At 40.4% G+C, this 20,113-nt stretch overlaps 2 protein-coding genes across 7 annotated transcripts in view; both read right to left on the bottom strand.

Annotated features, from left to right (window-relative positions):
* Nucleotides 1-2,857: 2,857 nt before the first annotated feature.
* wfikkn2b (WAP, follistatin/kazal, immunoglobulin, kunitz and netrin domain containing 2b) lies at nucleotides 2,858-6,171 on the bottom strand. The gene is made up of 2 exons (XM_046376386.1): nucleotides 5,418-6,171; nucleotides 2,858-5,230 (listed from the first exon to the last, which is right to left on the bottom strand). The coding sequence occupies exons 1-2, from the start codon at nucleotides 5,601-5,603 to the stop codon at nucleotides 3,680-3,682; spliced, it is 1,737 nt and encodes a 578-aa protein (XP_046232342.1). The 5' UTR covers nucleotides 5,604-6,171; the 3' UTR covers nucleotides 2,858-3,679.
* Nucleotides 6,172-12,679: 6,508 nt separating this feature from the next.
* The window catches only part of abcc3 (ATP-binding cassette, sub-family C (CFTR/MRP), member 3), a 44,909-nt gene continuing 37,475 nt past the window's right edge, over nucleotides 12,680-20,113 (bottom strand). For 3 of the 6 annotated variants that reach the window (XM_046376381.1, XM_046376382.1, XM_046376385.1), the window contains 8 exons: nucleotides 19,551-19,750; nucleotides 18,137-18,263; nucleotides 16,776-16,877; nucleotides 16,065-16,211; nucleotides 15,828-15,986; nucleotides 14,802-14,968; nucleotides 14,482-14,676; nucleotides 12,680-13,514 (listed from right to left, as the gene is read on the bottom strand). In XM_046376381.1, coding sequence (XP_046232337.1) covers nucleotides 13,403-13,514; nucleotides 14,482-14,676; nucleotides 14,802-14,968; nucleotides 15,828-15,986; nucleotides 16,065-16,211; nucleotides 16,776-16,877; nucleotides 18,137-18,263; nucleotides 19,551-19,750 — 1,209 coding nt within the window. In that variant the 3' untranslated portion in view covers nucleotides 12,680-13,402. Of the gene's footprint in view, nucleotides 13,515-14,481; nucleotides 14,677-14,801; nucleotides 14,969-15,827; nucleotides 15,987-16,064; nucleotides 16,212-16,775; nucleotides 16,878-18,136; nucleotides 19,751-20,113 lie in introns of those variants that run through there. The other 3 variants (XR_006841983.1, XM_046376384.1, XM_046376383.1) reach the window with 3 other exon arrangements.

The following is a 20,113-nucleotide window of genomic DNA, read 5'->3' as shown; positions in this document are numbered from 1 at the left end:
TTGTGAAAACAGGCATGAGGTTTGATTGGTTAATATCGTGTTGGAATCAGTCAAAAACATACAAGTAACTTTCGAGTGAAGTTGCATAAGAAAGGAATCTATTGTCACAAGAAGGGTTGTGACAATAGGATAATACATAAAACAATTTTAACATATCAGAACTAAGTAAAACAATTTTAAAATGGCTGTGCTTAATACTTCTTTTTGTTATAGATATATATTTTGTAGTGTCTTTTTCTGACTTTCTCTCAGTCATTCACTGATTGCCTTTTCAGAAAAAGAGCATCCCAGTTTGTTCCAAGTGTCCAAGCAGCATTTAGGGGTGAGGCGTCTTGCTCACTGCCCCCTCTGAGCGTGTTTCAGGGAAGTGACAGCATTTCGCAATCATTTCTCCATCCAGAGCAGCTACCACCTCCCAACTTCAAACCTTTCAGCTACTGCTGCTGCTGCTGCCTCAGGATGATATACTGCCATGGGATTCTGTTCATCTGCAGTCAATGCGTGTGAGTGGCTACTGTATCTTTTCAATAGACGTTCCAAATGATATAGCCATAACAGATGGAGGTCATGAATCAAAGGTCTTAAACCACCCGGCTAGCTGATCTGTTCAGCAGGTGCTACTGTCCAATTTCCTCTGGATCCAGTATGTGGAGGCACCACATAGAAATACCACACAGACACGAACCGGCTGTGCTGTACTGGTCTCTTCTGTCTGCTGTGTCCGTTCTACCTGGTACGGGTCTACATCTTAGTCTCGCATGGACCACATTGACTATTCCTGCCTTGTGTGAACTGAGCTCATGAACGCAATGACCCCATCAAATCAACAAAGCCTGAGAGGAAGGAGAGGAAAAAAAAATATGTGAGCGAAAATTCTGCACAGCATATCAAAGCATAACTCTTGTACCCTTTTACTTGACCCAACTCAAATTAGAAAAGCATAAAAGTACTTGAAGAATAAGGAGCACACATGTTTTGAATATGCTGAATTTTAATTGATAATAAATTGTTTTGTAGACCCCAGAATATTCACTGAAGTGGTTAAAGGTGTTTTTCTTTATAATGGAAATGGAAATCAGAAGAGAAAAAAAAATGGCATTTGAGGTTGTTTCAGTTTGATAGTTGAGTTAGTTCCCTCAGCTGAACTGTGGGTTGCACCAGTGAATGCTGCAAAATTTAGCAGTTGGACTCAATCCAGGCTACATTAGAGAGACATTAGTGTGCCCATGCTATTCGCGCCACCAGCAAGTTTCTCCATAAGTGCCAGTCTGTGGTTTTATCAGACCTTATTCCGGTCGTTCATAGCCTTTTTGATTGATCCCTCAAAATGTTGTTAATTGGACCATAACTGTAACCAAGAACCTCAATGTACCCAGTTTGAGTCCAGCTGCAGTCTTTTGTTGTGTTTGTTGTGTAATAAACATTTTCTTTTCTTTTTTGATGCTATTACTTTATTCACTTTCACAAGTATATTCACAGGTAAATGCACACCAGTTTTTTTTAAACATGAGAAACATATTTATGGCTTTGTCACCTTTCCCTACCTGCTGTAAATAAAAAAAATCATTTTGTTTTTCTTTCCTTATCCTCAAACTATCCTAATAACCTATCCACCCATATCAATCAATAACATCCTCGCATTGATCTCTTCACCCCCAGCGATGTGCAAGAAATACCAAAAATTGATATTCTATATCCCATCTAAGCCCATTTCTGACATTTCACATAAAATAATAATTATTGGATAGTAAGCCAAATTTATATCTCATAATTAAATCACATAAATTTTCATCTATCTTTTTCTTTTCCAGGCACAAATGACTTCCATAGTATCTGTACACATAAACCTGAATGCATACATGCATGCTAACAATGGGAATCTAATTTTTCCTTGGACCTGGCTGGGGTGTGTAAAACCTGAGACTGGGTACCACTGCCCCAGCCTCTGAAGCACGTCAGATGGTACTCACATAGTTTGTCTTTAGCACTCAAGATTCAAATTCTGTAGAAGCTGCAATAATTTATTCACTGGAATCAGCAGTAGATACTCACCAAAACTTCATTAGACTTCATTAGACCAGCAGTGTGTGATTTTGAAATGAATAAACTGTGTTCTTACTGTGTATTGAAAATGAAGAAAATGGTTGGTAATCAAAAGAAGCGTGTTGTTGATGTGAACTTTGTTTATATTGCTTTCTGATGGGATCCAAGGTGCTGCAGATCTAATATTTTTCTGCTCCAGGGCCTCAACAGCTGCTGAAGTGCAGATCTGAGCTCTCTGGTGGTTTTGCCAGTAAAGGAACACCGTACATGGGCAGATCTCCCGCCTCCCTTGCTGCTCTGGATGGGAGAAACAGAATCTCATCTGGGATGTAGAACACCCTCGTTGAAGCCCACCAAGGTCTGTTCCTAGTAACCCAGAGACGCCTGCTGGCACGGCATGAAACGCATAACTCTTGTATGGGAGTGGATCTGAGGTTTACAGCTTGGGCTCCTTACCCAATTAGACAGTATCATGGAGGCAAAACAAAAAAGAGAGAAAGTTTTTACAATGCCACAGGGGTCTTTAGAATGGATGGGCTCTGTTTGGGGGTTGAGGGTTGAGGGAGGGCTGGGGATATGCTATTCCCAAGTCTCTTTTATCATAACCTGTCAGAGTAACTACACAGGTACAAGGAGCAGCCACTCTCTGACCTCCAGTATGTACAGAGGGACCAGATACCAAGCTCAAATTTAACATAATTTGATCACACAAGATCATTGTAGACCTTGTCCTTTAAGCTTCAAAATATAAAACCATGCCTTATAATTAAAATATAATTCAATTTTACATAGATATGAGCAAAGAGCAATAAAAGGAGGCTAAAGAAAAATCCAAAATCTTTATTTTTTGGCACATTACACAAAATCATACAAAATGCCACAGAATTCAAGAGAGAATGTGAAAGTACAAAAACAGTAAAGCTTACATGATAATAAATATCCAAAAAAAAAGTAAAAGCAAGTAGATAAAAAATAAATGACTGATTGTGACAAAGTGTATTGGTAAATAAAATATATTACATCTTATTTGTTTGAATGAACCAAATCTATCCTGCTGTACTGTATGTGCAATACCCTGCAAAGGTGTATTCATACAACATGAAAACTGAGAAGAATGGGCTAAATTTACGAAGTAAGATTGTGTTCAGAAATCAAAAGTGGCACATGGAAATATGGCTGGCAAATAAAAGAATCAAAAGATTTGTGACAGTTAAATTATGTACATAAAAACTGTCTGTTTTGTGCTTCAGTGCAAGTCTGCAACCTCCATTTCAGCTGGAGGCAAGAGAGAACATGACGGAAGACAGAGTCTGGGGGATTAAGGTAACAAGAGGATCATGATGGATGTCTCATGGTATTTCAATCAACAACACCAATGACCGCATCATAATATTAAAGCTCCACCACCACACCAAATACCACACAAAAAGACACAGAAAATGTCACATGACACATGAGTTCCTCACCAGCAACTCATGAAAACTTTCAAAATCAGACAGAAAACCATTAAATGTAGCAAGAATGACCTTAAAATTCAAAACATTACTACAGTTAATGTTCAAAAGATAACAGCCTGTGTTGCAGTCAAATCGTGTTTTCTAACTCTAAACTTTATGTGCAGATTACATCCCGCACACTACTGAGGGCTGTTGGTGATAGCTTTGAGAATGTCACACGTGTTCTTTGAGATGACCTCTCTCAGCTTCCGTACTCGGCGAGGGCTGGAAGCACCCACGTAGCTCTCCGGCTGAAGGATGGCCATGCCCTCATGCGCATTTCCCATAATGATGACCTGTCCCTCAGAGGCGGCGCCCGTGATGTTCGGGCACGGGCAGTTCCAGTCCATGTTGAGGAAGGTGACCTCGAGAGGCTCCTTGCCAAAGAAGCGTAAACCCATCTTGTCGTCCTTGAGGATCTCTTCGACAGTCACAAGGGCATGGCCCGAGTCCTTCTCCACTGTGAGCTCCGTCATACGACCCAGAATGACAAAGTCGCTCCGGCAGAAGCTCGTCACCATCTTGCCTCTCGGCTTGCAGGCCTTGCAGTGGTGGTTTTTTGGGTAGGGGCATGTCTCCTCGCATGCTTCTTTAGATTCAAAGTTGTTGTTGTTACCTTCACATCCTCCGTAAATGAAGGACTGACACTGTCGCAGGGTGCTGCTGTAAGCCCAGCGTGGCTCATAGGCCTTACAGGGGCCCTGCAGGCTGGGGAGTCCGCAGGGGCCTGAGAGCTCTGGACCACAGCACTCCATACACTCCTCGTATGTGTCAAACACCTTCCTGGGCTGTTGGCTGTTGCTGTTGCTGTGGCAGTGGGTGAAGGAGAAGCAGTTGTTGTTCTTGGGCTCGTAGTACCAGCTGACTTTCTCCAGGTCGCTCCCACAATCTTCTGGGTTGTCAGGGGGTTTCAAACACTCTTCAGGCAGGCAACGAGTCACGTTCTTGGGTTCGGGGGTCTTGTGTGGCTCTAGGGGCAATACAGTGAGCGGGTGGCTGACCTGAACTGAGCCGGACGGGTTCTGAGCCATGCAGGTGTAGATGCCTGAATCATGCGACTGGGCGTTGTAGATGACCAGCTGACCAATGTTAGTGACCACCATATTTCCTCGCACGTGATTAGCCCTCATGACTACCCTCTCTATGCCCTCTGGTAGCTGCTTCTCCCAAGTGATCTCAGGCCGGGGACGACCTGCCACGTCACACAGGAAGCTGGCTGTATCACCCACATTAACGGTCTGGTGAGTGGGACTGCTGACAGCAATGGGCGGCTGAGGCTCGGTGGGAGGTGGGATAGTTGGCTGAAGTGGAGGGGTGGTAGGACGAAGAGTGGTCGCCTGGGGCAGCGAGGGGCTGGTGTTGGGCCAGGTGAGGTGGAAGCGGCAAGTAACAACAGACAGGGTGATCCCTTTGGAACACGCCTCTGCATCCATGTAGCACTTGTTGTAGTAGGTCATGCCGTCAGAGGCACAGGTGAAGTGGGGCTCCCTCTCACAGCGGTCCCGGCACTTACACACCGGCTGCCCGTCCCAGATGTCGCACTCAGAACCCTGCTGGGTGCACATAAAACTGGCGCAGGTGGCTTCCTTGGGCATTCCCACGGGGGCTTTCTTGCCATCCACATAACGGGCTGCCACACAACTCCGATTCCCACACACATTTTGGCAGCACTTCTCAAAGGACTCACACTCCTGTAAAAGGAGACGAGAGGCATTACAGATACGAGAGAACTAAATTAGAAAACAAATAGAGACGCAAATGGATAAATACATTTTCAATATAACTTAAATCATACAGAAAACACATGCAAAATAAGCTAACTTTTAAAAACTGTCAGGTGGTTAAGGATACTTAATTCTAAAAGACTAATTTCATTACCTTATCAGATTCACACTCTCGTGTGCATGTGCTCATGGCATCCACCCACAGGTTGGGGTTCATGTCATTAGGACAGATCCCCGCGTGAGAGTAGGTGATATGAGGCAAAACTCCGACCTGGTGCTCCATCCACACTGAAACGCACGCCAGGAACCAGATCCACCGTGGAAACAGCATCCACCACATCTCCACAGCGGAACACAACTCCACAAGTGATGAGTGGGTTTTTCTTTTTTCTTTTTTTTTTTTGAGTTGGAGATTTCTATGACCCAACAGTTAGCAAACTCCACTTCTCTGAATATGAAAACAAGTGAAACGACGACCAAACTCAAAAGCGCATCACATGTGTGCGAGCCTGCGAGTCGGGACGATGCGTGTCAGCTGATTGATCCAGTTTGATTTCCCACTCCTGCAGCTATGGTGCTCTATTTATAGCCTACTACCGAGCTGATGCCATCACCGTTAACATGACTCGCCAAGTTACCCGTAACATTTATGGGCTGCCCCTGAGATGTTGGAAGAACCTTTTTGAAAAGTCAGTGGTGAGCTTTGGGCTGGGACTGGCGGGGCACCTGCCTGTTAAAAGGATTGCTGTTAACCCCGTTTAACCCTTTGCGGGCTCCAGCGGCGCCAGAGCGCACTGTGCGCAAACACGCACGGAAAGAAAAAAAACTGTTGCTCAGAACCAAAACCACATGTTTAATTACTGCAAATTCAAGGCAGTTTGAATTCAACAGATTTTATATTGCATTTGCAATAATTAGAAGTGATACTGCATGTGCATATTATTTGTATTTAGGTTGTTAAATACTACGACGGCACACTGTTCACATGTAGACTTTTGTGTTTTATATTTTCATATATAATACGTTCATTTCCATATGTTTATTTGGCTAATGAAAGAATGGAAACTCTTCAGAACACAACAATTTTGATATTTTTGATTCACATAATTTTACATATTTGCTGTTGCTGCAACAAAATACATTTTTGATAAAGACATCAGAGGTTTCAGGATTCAGGAGCTTCCATAGAAAAACTAGATTTGAATTTGATGTCCTTTATTACACAGAATAGGTTAAAAAAGAAAAGAAAAGAAAAGAAGAAATTCACATATTTTGTGTATATACAGATTGGACCCCATAAGAAATGTGAGGATGTGCTTAACAGAACACATCAGGAGATCCATATTTTCTAATGACACTGCTTAGAAAAACACTTTCTAATTATAACAAACTAATAATCGCACAGACACGAAATGGGAAACTTATCCCTTTAATATATGGACTTGTGATAAACAGTTCTAAATGTAGTTGCTCTCAGGGTTGAAAAGATATTATTAAGTGAAACAAATGAATAATTACAGATGGATTTACTCTACTGACTTACCTTGTCTACAGCTAAACTGCTTGCAGTGAGACAGATGCTGCACATTGTTGCTGTTTAGAGTCTAACTGTAACAAACTGAATAACTGGACTGAATAATTGCATTGATCCTGAACCACATACAGTAGTTTGAATACCAATTATTTATAATTCTTTGTCCACTTGGTGTACTTCATAAATGGTTTGAATTAATTAACAGTCTGTTAACTGTTGAACACTAGTAATTCCAAGATTTAAAAACACACATTTACAACATTGTAGCACCCAGCATGCACTGAAAATAGAATATCGAGTAAGAGTTTTTCCTGTCTCAGCAGTACCTACATGTGACTGGCAATACGTGACTGCTGCACAACAGTTTCCGTTCTTTCACCAACATTTAACAGTGGAATTCAACTTAACTGTACACATGTTCTACGTTCTACAAAGCACGTCTTTGTACGCAGGATTAGTTGTGCCATACAGCCACGCTGTGTGGAAATTTACAGGCTCATGCTCATGAACTGTCATGCTCTCACTGAAACTATTGCAAAGAAAAGCTTGATTTTAACATTATAACAGGTTATCACCCAACACTCAAGTTTCCATTTATCAGTTCGGCTCCATAGTACCAAGAACTTAAAATAGCAAACACAACACTAGCTTTAATTACAGCCTCTTTTCGTTTTCTGACTCGTAGGCCAGCAAAGGTGAGATGAGGACAATACAACTTTTTTTTTAAAAAAAAAGAAACACTTTGAAGATCAGGTGATGTGCTCCACAGTGGGCGTAAGTGTTGGCAGAACTTTTAATGAATGAAGGTGTTATTATATTTTTTTTCCCTGTGTAAACTATTTCGACTGGTTTCCTCCACAGTTCAGCTGAGGACAGGGGAGCTATTAGACCGCCTTCCAGTGCAATAACAGCGAACTCCCGCTGCGTCAAAGTGTTGGTGTGTGAGATTGTTTGTTCCTGATGCAGACATGGTGTGTGTGTGTGTGTGTGTGTGCATGACAAGCAAATAAATAAAACCTGTTTATCTCGAGCTTGCCAAACTTTCAGAGCTGCAGGTCTCAATCCGGTAAGAAGGATTATATTTGTCCCATTTCACTGACAGTGATGAACAACGGCACACAATCAGCACATACGATTATCAGCATGTTTTAACAGCTATTTACCGTGTGTCTTACTTGTGATTTATGAACTGACTGCAAACCCAACATCTTCTTGTTCTTTGTTATTTTACATATAATCTGACTATAAACTTTTCATTGGATAGTAAATTTGAAGGGTTCAGTTTTGCTGACATAAATACAGACAAATACATCCTGTCACTTCCTCGGGACTGGAAGTCTGCTCACCTTACATGGCCCTCACGCAGTCTGAACCTGCCATGTGCAAATGACACATCTCATAGGGAGGTGGAATTAATAAACTCCTGTCAAACTCAGTGAAGACGGATACATCTCGGGGCTACAAACAAGAAGGAAATGACTGGCTTATTCTTTCTGACTCAGAAGAACATCAACACTCAAGGCTTGCTGTGGAATACAGTAATATTATACCCTGAGTACTACAAAATCATCCAATAGCCCTCAGGTGAGAGGTTATTTGAGGATACACTAAAGGTAACAGCTAGTATAAACTTTCATCAACTAGATTCCTGTATAATTTGAAGAAAGCCCACGCCAGTGAATTTACATGTGGTCGAAGATCAGTGTAAAGTTTGGTCCATGCACAGTCACCAGATTCATGAGTCCAGTGGGACAACCAAACAGCTCCACTGAATATATGAAGCCCCTTATATGCTAGAACTAGCTTACCACACACACACACACACACAAATATTAAAACAAACCAAAACTGTAATAAAATATGAATAAGATATAAAAAAATGCAGGTTTATGCATGCAGCATGACACAACAAAAAACACTAGTAAGTTAAAATAGTTTAAAATTGTTCAGCCAATCCATTTATTTCTTGCCGTATGTCAGAGGAGAAAAACCACTATCACATATAGCCAAATGGAGTTCAGCACAGCCCGTCTACATACAGCCTGTCCTCTTCCCATTAAAACCCATGGTACTGAAAGATGGCTACAGTTCACCTAGAGTGCACTCGTGAGATACTCCTCAATGAACGGGAGTGATGAAGCTAAGGGGCTAAAATAATTATTTACAGCTAAACGCCCAGATTTTATTTTAGTTTTTGCAAATATAGTATTGATTATATATATCTAAATTGCAATGAAAAAAAACTAATGCCTATTAATTTTTCTTTTCTTTTTTTTTTTAGCATTCTGCTAATGTATGCAGATTGTTCATATGAAGATTTACAGCTAGCAGAGTTGCGTTACAGTAGGCTAACTTCAATTATTATTAAGTGAACATAACCGCAATAGTACAGTTTGGGTTTTGTGTATTATAGTCCTGATGCATTTTCCTCATGACAGCTGCATCAGACGTTAGAAGCGTTGTAAAAACACAAACTTGTGCTTGATTGATTTGCGAAACCAAAATGGTGAATGCTATATCTGGTGCATATGCCACGAATACTTAAATAATAATACGAAAAGGTATTTCATCACAAAAAAGCCATTAAATTTGAATCTAATGGAACTGTATTTATTGTCTCTACCGTTCATACTGAAAACATAACAAAAATTTGCAGAAAATTTGTTTTGCACCATAAAAGTTACATTTTGGGGCTTCAGCTCCATAAGCCCCCATCTCCCGAGTCCCCCTAAATAACCTGAATTGTAAGAGAGTGGCTTTCCTTCTAAATTAGAGTTTCTTTGGTTATAGCCAGCAGCCAGCTATCTTAGTGTAGTATTAATATTAGAAACTAAGAGGAAATACTTTGCAAGCTTTAGGAACAATTCAAGTTCAAGGTAGTTATATAGTTATACAATCCCATCGAAAAAATAGCATGGCGGATACCCCCATTACTAAAACGATTAAACAAATCACATGTTAATTAGCAAGCTTTTTCAGGTGTTGTTGAAAGAAAACACGAAACACCACAACCGTTTTTGTTTTCTAAATATGAAACTACAGTTAACAGCGGGTTAGCTTAGGGGAAGGCTTTGTCCAAAGTTTACATGGTCCTCCTTCTTTAGCCTCTCTACAGCTCAATGCACCATTTTTACACCAAAATGAAACTAGTTATGCACCAAAGTCCAGAACTTCAACGTGTTATAGCATTGTCCTGGGAAAGGGGAGAGACTTAGCATGTCCAGTGAATGTACAGCAAACACGGCTGGTTCACGTTCACTCACAACTATCAAGCTAGCATGTGCAAAAATTTTAAATGCATTTTCTCTGACATTCCTGGGCAAATAGCTCACTAATAGCTTTAGCAATATGGCTGCCAAGCCTTGTGGAAGACTCCAGTCATGTGCAACAAAGGCACAGGCAGAGCATGAGTGGCTAGATATATGTGTTAAATGAAGTCTGTATGAACATTACACTGAGATGTATTCTTGTAAGCATAAAGTTACATAACATTAATGTTAGTGACTTTTCAGAGTACTGTAAAGATACGGGAAGAAGAGACAGGAAAGTAGTTACATTGCAAGCTTAATTACATCTAGTGTGTTTTACTTATAGGTTTATGTAATGTAAATTCTGGTGTGATGGTGTGGAAAGAAAAACAAGGAGATTATTGCTTTGTCACCACTTTGCTAAAGTTGTTTTCCTCTCATCCCTGGTTCCTGTGCCTGCAGCACAAACTGATGAGGCAAGTCAGCAGAAATCCAGAGCCAAACCTCCCTGCCATTTCATGTAGCTTTGCCCATGGGCAGGGACATTACTGAGTAAGCTGGCAGCAGAGCACTCCTTCATCCCAGACTATCAGCATCTGTCAGTTTTGGCATGTCGCAGACAAAGAGAGTGTGTGTATGGCATTGCTAATTGGAGGAAAACATTGAGAAATGCTAACCGCAGTATCTCTGTAAAAAAAAAAATCCGATTGTGTGTGTGGGGGCAAGAGACGTCTTGCTGCAGAGGAATCTGAGGTGAGCTCTTCTTAGTCCTGTCATGGTGCTCTGCTGTGTGTGTGTTTGTATTTTTGATCAGATTACTATCTCCAAAGCCTAAATTAGTTCTTGGAACAACCAGTTGTCTTCACCTCTAAGTGATGAAACATCCTCCACAAGAACCCACTGAGATTTGAAAACTGTTCAAAGTAAATACTCAACAAAATACAGAAAACTTGTGGATGTGTTCGTCTGAACAGTATGTCCTGTGCAGTTGGATTAAAAGTTTTTTCCTTATTTGGTGAGACATAGCAATGTCATATTTATGTGTGTCGATTAGTAAAGTTTATACTGAGTCGTAGATACAGAGACAAGATGTTAGGGAAAGGACTGGAGACGCAAGTGGATTCCTGACTGACTGTGAGCACACTCCAGTGGATGAAGAGAGTAATTGCAGTTTTCTAATTGTAATGAGGATTATGATTTTCCATACTTGCACGAGTACTTGAGTACTGGACTTCCTCAAAACTGGGAGACTTACAAGAGACAAATAAGACAAAAAAACAAACAAACAAACAAAAAACAAAATAACCATTAGCCCCCTATAATTAACCTCCCAAAAGTGCATTTTGGGACATCCTACATGTCCCAAAATGCAAACTGATAGCTTCTCTTTGCTAGACTTGACTCTGACTCTGCCTAAGGCTGCGTCTTCATCATATCACTCAAACTGTGACTGTGAGCAGCCATGTGGGAATGACTGTTCTTGTCAGCCTCTGATTCAGAACTGCAAGTTGCGGACAACAAGAATGAAAAGGATGGAAACATTTGCCTACAAACACGGCTGCAAAAGATATACATCGAAATTTAATCATCATTTGATTGCAGTGGTGGAAAATAACAGTACAATACATTTACTTGTATTGTATTTGCTTTTAGTATTTGAGTATTTCATTTATCTGATATTTTATACTCCCAGTGGTGGTAGAAGTACTCGCATCTTTTACTAGAAGTATAAATACCATAATCTAAAAATACTCTTTTGCAAGTAAAAACCCCAAATTCAAAATGATACTTAAGAAAAAGTAGACAAGTACTATAAGCAAAATGCAATGTAAGTACTCATTATGCTGAATTCCTCCTGTCACAGTGTAGAATATTATATTATTTTATTTATCACTAATGTTTAGCCAGTTTTAGATACTCTATATACTGCAGGGTAGATTAGTAATATACTGCTGCTTCACCTCATATGAGCATATGATATTTTATTAATGTAAAAAGTAACAACTATATACTACTATAAAATAAGTTAAATCAGTTGATTTATTTGGCATGCTCAGAGTTTACGTTTGTAGAACATGACACATTTTATTTTATGATTTATTTCACAAAATCAGTCATTTCAGTCCTCATCTGAATTCATAATGTCTTAATTTTGTCAAAAACAAAGTCACAAAATGTATCAGTGCTGCAAGAATATTCCAACTTGTTTTTAACGCCAATATACTTGCATACTGCATTTTGTGAAACAGTATTTTGTCTGTTTCAAGTTACAAATTCTTTTCTAAAAGAATCTTTGAAAAGTTGATTCAAATTAAAAACAAAAATTTGCCCACTGCAGTAACAGTCATTTCTTTGTTTTGCAGTACTCAATTATATACTCATATAATATGTACAACAAAATCAAATAAATTTTTTCTTTGTATAACAAGTACTCATACTTCTGATCCAGTCCATTTTTGTATTACTACATTGACTGAAAAGCTATAAATATTGCTTTCACTACTGTTTGGATCTCATTTCACTTGTTAACAAACGACTCAAAATATGTAATTTAATAAAAGAAGATAATTTGTGATATTCAAACTAAACTAAACTGACCTGAACCTGTAAAATTTCAACACAGCACACAAACACTGTTGTTCTTTTTTTTTATTTTTTAATAAAGGCCTTTTCATATTTCATATTTTGGTGATACAGAATTCAAGTTTTTATAGATTTGGTTCACAAAGGAATCATATATTTAACTCAGCAAACTTCCCTAGATGAAACAATTCTTTAAAAAGTAACTTAAATAATGGTACAGTACAAAAATAATTGGGTGTATCACAAGTGTGTTTTTTCTTATGATGAAAAGTACAGTGGCACAGTATTTTTCTTTGTAAAAAAAAAAAATAATAATAAAAAAAAATAAGAAAGTTACTCCTTTTTTTTTCTTTTTTGCTGCTTGTTTTGCAGCAGACAGCCGATTAGAAAATGATACATTCACTGGCTTCATCCCACTGGTAAAAGGCACTAAACGGCAGACTTGGTTCTACTAGTACTTGCTCATATGGCTTGTTTGTTTTTCCTATTTAGATGTCACACAGATGGTTTTTCCCACACAGGACAATTAAGTCAGTGCCAGAAACTTAAGACAATCACAGAAGAGTATATAAATGTCCTGATGTGGGTTCAGACAAACTGCAACTGCTAGCTGATCCAAGTCTGCAAAGGAGTTCGGGCTTAATTCAAAACCAGTAGTGAATGTCCTGAAAACAACTGTTCTCTTCAGTTCCACTGCCAGCTTTGACATTCAGAGTCGCGCCGAGCTAAGCTGAGCTGCTCCTCAACCTGTAACATTGGGACAAAAAGGCGGTTCTACTGTGTCAGGCCTGCGTCCTTAGCCATGCCGTAGAAGATTCCTCTCTGTGATATGAGGTTTGTAGGAGTATCAAACTCTGCTATCTGTCCCTTGTCCAACACCAGCACTCTGCAAGAAGAGAGAGGAGAGAATGATTCATTCACAAAGCCTGCCTGAGAAATGCATCTACATTCGAAATGTTCCCATAGCCGTTTTTTACTTCCTGATCATCAGAACTTTGTTTTATTATCTAGTTTGACAGTCAGTCTGGTTTGTCTCCTTTATTTTCCCCCATTTACCCTGGTGGACTCCTGGTGCCAAATTGCTGAAATATCAACATCTAACTAGCTACCTTGGATAAAGTTACACTACTGGAAATCAATTCTTCTTCTTCAGACATAATTTTACAGTCGTATCACTGGCATGGCCAGAACTGGGAGGGGCCATGTACATGGATTACTTTTGCCTACTAACACAGAAATTCACAAATTTGTGTCTCAGAGAAATAAGTCTGTTGTGTGCATAAAAGTCTTTTAATTCAAATTCAATTTTCTATACATTTTTTGACACGTCTTCTGAACTTCTGTGTCCTGGTGCGAGTAACACGTGGTCTGTCTAGTTGACCAGATCATCACAACGGTTACAACGACATAACTAAAAAAGAAATCACTGACTTCATTAAAGTGTTAATGACAATGCTTTAAAGCTCTGCACGGCCTGGCCCCTGGATACATATCTGAACTTACCAACCAGTACACAGCCTGAGACCTTCAGGCCAGAACCTGTTGACAGTTTCCAGTTCACATTTACAGGCTCAAGGGGTCCAAGCTTTTGCTATTAGAGCCCCTCAGCTGGAAGGACCTGTCTGAGGAACTCTGGCTTGCTACATCAGTATCTTCTTTTAAGTCACTTTTAAAGACTTATAATTTTAGCTGTTAATTTTTATTTGTATCATTTAATGATACAAATGTTTTTTATTACTTTAAAAAGGCCACACTGCACTTTATTCTTGATGCTGCACTCAAGTCTTGCACCTGCTGTACAGATAAACTTTATTTATATTTATTGAAAGGCAAGTTATTCGCATATGCTGAACCTTGTGTAATCCATGATTGTGTTGAGTCTGTGAGCGATGGTAAAGACAGTGCAGTCTTCAAACTGAGTCCGAATGGTGGACTGGATGAGATCATCCGTCTCCAGGTCGATGGCAGCTGTAGCTTCATCCAGGATGAGGATCCTGGTCTTCCTCAGGAGAGCTCGAGCCAAACACACCAGCTGCCTCTGGCCCACGCTGTGAATACAACAGCACACAAGGCATGAGACACAGCTAGGCTACAGGGAACCGTCAGCTCGAAGCGTAACGACAACAAGTCACTCTACTGCCGCTTGGCTGCATCTCTTCTCCTCTGGGCCTACCTGAGGTTTTCTCCTCCCTCTGAACACTCCAGCTGCAGCTTTGTTGGCTGGTTGCTGACGAACTTGTGGAGGTGAGAATGTTCCAGAGCTTTCCACACCTCTTCATCGCTGTACTTGTCAAAGGGGTCCAGGTTCATCCTCAGTGTGCCTGAGAACAGCACAGGCTCCTGTGGCAGACAACAGACAACCAGATACGCCTCTGACGAGAGCAATTTTGCTTTCCTTTGGTTTGGTAGTAGTTTTAGTAGCTTTTAGTCATGTGTAGCAATATTGTGCTCATTTTGTGCTTAGTTAATCCTGTTATTCAGGTTAAGTTCTCAGAGCCCAAGATAAAGTCTTCAAATGATTGTCTTGATTTGCTTTTTTTGACAGTCCAAAACTAAAAAATATTCAAGAACAATGATATGAAACAGAATTAAATTTCCTATTTGAGAAGCTGGGAGCAGACTTACTATTCCATTTTTAAAAGAATATTTATTAGCTTTCTTGGTGAGATTACATGAGAAGACTGATAAAATTCTCATATCTGTACAACACGACAGCAAGAAGCTGGAGGCAGAAGGTGATTAGCTTAGCTTAGCATAATGACTGAAAACAGGAGGAAACAGTTTCATCTGTCGAAAGGTAAAAAATATCCTTTACCTCTAAAGCAAGCTGTAGCTTTGTACTTAGTAAAAGGTAGACACAATATACTTTGGGTATTTAAGCAGCTCATAAATATTTACTTTACTCTTTTAACTTAAGAATGAATCGTTAATCATTGAGGACAAAGTTTTTCATTCATTTTCTCTCTTGTCTCAGATAGATGGACAAGAACCTCTGCCTGAAACACAGTGTGATAAAACCTGCTATCGTCCTTCATCTGTGAGTTATATCATGAAGAATAAGATTAATAGCACTAAATATTGATATCAAAAGCTCCAGGTTAAAAAATAAAAATGTCTACTTGGCTTTAAAATTTGATGTTTGTTAAAGCAAAGCTCTTCCTCATCTTGTGAGGAATGTGTGTGTGAATGGGTTGCGTACCTGTGGAATGATGGTGAGTTTGGACCTCAGGTCGTGCAGGCCTATCTCAGATATGTTCACCTTGTCAATGGTGATCTCTCCTGCTGCAGCTTCCAGCAATCTGAAGAGGCAGAGTGTCATGGAAGACTTTCCAGCACCGGTACGACCCACGATACCAATCTGTACACAATGACACACAGAGCTGAATTAGTGTTGATCCACTATTGCACACCGATTGTCTCATCACAACCTCCCCACCTTCTCTCCTCCTTTAACGTTCAGTGTGAGTTTCTTTAGGACGAGGTCCAGTCCCTCTCTGTACCGAACGCTGTAGTCGTGGAACTGCACGTTCCCCTCCATGGGCCATTCAGGTGGGGGCTTCTTGTCCTCCACTTCCCAGGGGGCCTGTGAACACAAACGCAGTATTTCTGACTAGGAAAACTTTCTGAACAACTCATTAGCCTGCTTGGCCTTCAGCAGAGCTGATTTGTTTATCACTCTTAAAACCCAGAGAGTTGGACCTCAGCATGTGCAGAGGCACTCAGAGCTGCCAAACATTTATTTCACCTCTGGGACCTGCTGGATGCTCCAAACAAAGGCTTTCACTAACAACTATACCAGCTACAGGACGGGCACATCCTGCAATGGCTGCTCAAAAAGTACACTGTGTACTACAGTACAAATGTCCTGTTTGTCTGATGTATGAGGGGGGCCCTTGTTGGCACCAGGTAATCTAACATTTCTGGATCTAGTTATAGTTTATAGGTCCTGCCTGCATGACTTGGCAGCTTGACAGCTTTTCTGGAATGTGGGTAAATTCTTACTTTTTAACTGCAGCACAAAGCTAACAGCATTTTACTTTTGGAAGCAAACACATGCATAGTCCTTCAGCTTCTGTGGAATATTAGAGAAGGACAGTAGTGGACATATCTTGTGTGTTCTCTCACACACATACACAATAACACATACCTCTGTCTTGGTCTCAGAGTACTCCTTCACTCTCTCCACTGCCACTATGTTGTTCTCCAGATCTGAAGACATTCGCACCATCCAGTTCAGAGACATGGTCACCTACAAGAACAATGCAGGCTTTAAAGTGTTCAAACACACCCAGTAGGGACTGTACAGTCGGAGGAAGTGAAGTTGAGTCGTCTATCTTTATATACTGTATGTCAATGGTCTCAAAGTAATGAATAAAGGGTTTGAATTTTTAACTTCTGCCACTCCATCTGGTACAAATACAAACTTGACCAAACTGACTATAACACGTACTATTAAAATGAATACGAAAAAAAAAATCTTTTATTCGTTTATACTTAATAGTGTTAAATAAAATGAAGCTTAAAGTCTGCCCAAACGGACACTTGAGTTAATCTGTGACAGAACACTGATGTATTGTACAGCCATTTCAGGGTTCAGTAAATTAGGGCTGAAACTATTCATCAGTTTCATTAGCAATTAATGTGCCAATGATTTCAATGACTAGTAAATAAATCCATCCATCCATTTTCTATACCGCTTATCCGTCAGGGTTGCGGGGGAGCTGGAGCCTATCCCAGCTGACTACGGGCGAGAGGCAGGGGTACACCCTGGACTGGTCGCCAGTCAATCGCAGGGCCAACACACAAAGACAGACAACCACACACTCTCACACTCACACCTCGGGGCAGTTTAGAGTAGCCAGTTAGCCTAATGTGCATGTTTTTGGTATTGTGGGAGGAAGCCGGAGTACCCGGAGAAAACCCACACAGGCACAGGGAGAACATGCAAACTCCACATAGAAGGGCCCAGACCGGGATTCGAACCTGGAACCCTCTTGCTATGAGGCGACAGTGCTAACCACTGCACCAGCGTGCCGCCCACTAGTAAATAAATATGATAGTAAAAAAAATGTCTTATTTTTCCAGGGCACCCTTTGACATATTTTAAGCCAGTCCAAAACATAAAGTTAATTTATTACAATGTAAATAATAGATACAATGTAGATAATATAAGTGCTGATTACAGCAGACATTAATTGATTTTTTTTGGCCACTTGGAGACTCGGAGACTCCTTATTTGGTTATTAAGGAGCAGAACTGGGAGGTAACTCTTTGTGACTTGGCTATAATGAGCGACATCTTTCACATTATCCATAGTAATCTGATGTACTGATACTATTAAAATGATTAGTGCAGCTTTAATTCATAAAATGTAATTACACAAGTTAAAATGAAGGCATTGCTATGACTGATAAATGACTCAAACCTTCCCTGCTGATTTACATTATTTGTAGAGTAAACAGTTAGATGCTACAGACACATCGTACTACAGTTATTGTTGTAGCATACCTGTAGAGCGTAGGACACCGACAGACCCACGAGGCCGGGGTTCAGATTCTCCCTTCCAGTTACAGCAAACAGAGCAGCAAACAACACGATGCAGTTCCCAATGAACTCGATACGCACTCCGAGCCACCTGTGGGGCAGCAGGGTTACAGTTACAAGAAGTCACAGCCGAAGGAGAACCGAGGAGCTCGGCTTCTGGTATAAATACGTATGGAAGAGTTTTGACTGCTATTTGGAAACACCTGTGGTGACATCACTGGTTGCAAATTAATGTCTCGAGTAAGCAATGATTAGTTTGTTTTTACTTGGCAATTAATTATTATATGTTCTTTTCACAGACGATACTTTGTTATGTCACAAAAAAACTGCACAGGTGGAACTAATACCAGTGATTATACTTAGATGTTCTTGTTCCAAGGGTCTGATTCTGTGCCAGCTCACTCACTGGCTTGCCTTACTGGAACACATGGAACAGAGCAGTCATTAACGGTTTAAGTAACACCTGCGCTTTTCCTGCCAATCAAAATGTCTGCTGTTACAGACAACACTATTATGAAGTAGAGAAGAGATGGAGAAGTTGTTGACTGAATTCCACAAGTATACTGTGCAGTAACTGGTCACCGTACTAAGCAAAATCATTTAGCTACTGTGTAGGAGTTTATTCACCATCAGCTGCATAGCTTAGTGAACTCTTGCCTCTGCAGTGGATCTTTGAAATTCTGCTGTTTATTCAGTGAAACAACTGTCAACAGGTATGTTCCAGTGTTGAAATGTCTTCATTTTCCTTTGCATCTTTCACCTTTGTACCCAGGCACCAGCCTGACAGGGCTGTAGCGAAGCCCGTGCTGAAGCTTTAGTCCTTTAAGCCTGATATTTCACAGAGGCCAGTGACTGTTTCACATCTCCAACGAGATAGATGTGATGGAGTTTGCTTAATTACTTAGGGTATGAATTGGATACACGATCAGTATTACAGTACATGACTGTTCAGTCAAATGAGGCACTAAAACCAGTCCTGTAAGATGGTAACACAAAGAACCTAGGATGAGTTGGGAGTCAAAAGTAATATTTCCTAATGAAAATGACAGGCTTCAAATACAACAGAATGTCATTACAACAACTCAGTCCAAGCCAGTTTGAAAGCTTGCTATGTGGTTGCTGCTTTTGTAGCTCGCAGCAAGGAAACTATGATTGTGGAGGGCCTTATTTTTTCTCCTTTATCCCATTTATTTGGGAAGGCGGTCCTCAGATATTTGTTAACAATAAGAACTGGGCCTCAAGTTACAATATGTTGAAACCCCGTACTCTGACGGCCTTATCCGTCACACCGGCGGCTGTGTAAGAAGGATAAAAGATGCAACAAAGTCTTTTCAACATTACTGGAACACAGCTGCTGCTCAGCTGAGCTGACACTTACCTGTTGGACACTATACCAGGGTAGTAACTCTTTTGGTTCTCATCCACTTTCACATCACTCATCAGAACAAAGGCAGAGTGTCTGCCATAGGCTCGGATTACACTACAGCCAGTGACGGTCTCAGAGAAATGGGAGTATATGGGAGAGCGGCTGACTGACTCCAGGCGCTTTAGCTGCCGAGACGTCGCAACATAAAATCTCTACAGGGGTTGAAAAACAAACACAACATTACAACTGAACAAGATGTCACACATGCTCAGATATTCAAAAACAATTATGATGCAAACAGATGAGCCCACACACATACACATTCACACGCACACATAATAAAGAAAGCCTGTGTGAACAAAACACCTGCAGTGCTCATCTGATATTTCCATTTACACATATTTTGTCACAGCGCCAGCTAATGTTACATAAGCTCCTCAGAGGTGGTGAGTTCAAAGCGCCTGCACTGACATCAGCGATGAGAATGTCTGTTAACTGCAGGTGTTATGTTTTCATCACACATAATTTTGAATTGTAATCAAATATGTAGCCTAATAAAAAAAAAAAAACATGTA

This window comes from Scatophagus argus, chromosome 21 (genome assembly GCF_020382885.2).
Source record: "Scatophagus argus isolate fScaArg1 chromosome 21, fScaArg1.pri, whole genome shotgun sequence".
In the NCBI taxonomy this organism is placed as follows: Eukaryota; Metazoa; Chordata; class Actinopteri; family Scatophagidae; genus Scatophagus; species Scatophagus argus.
This window is presented reverse-complemented; position numbering and strand designations above follow the sequence as displayed.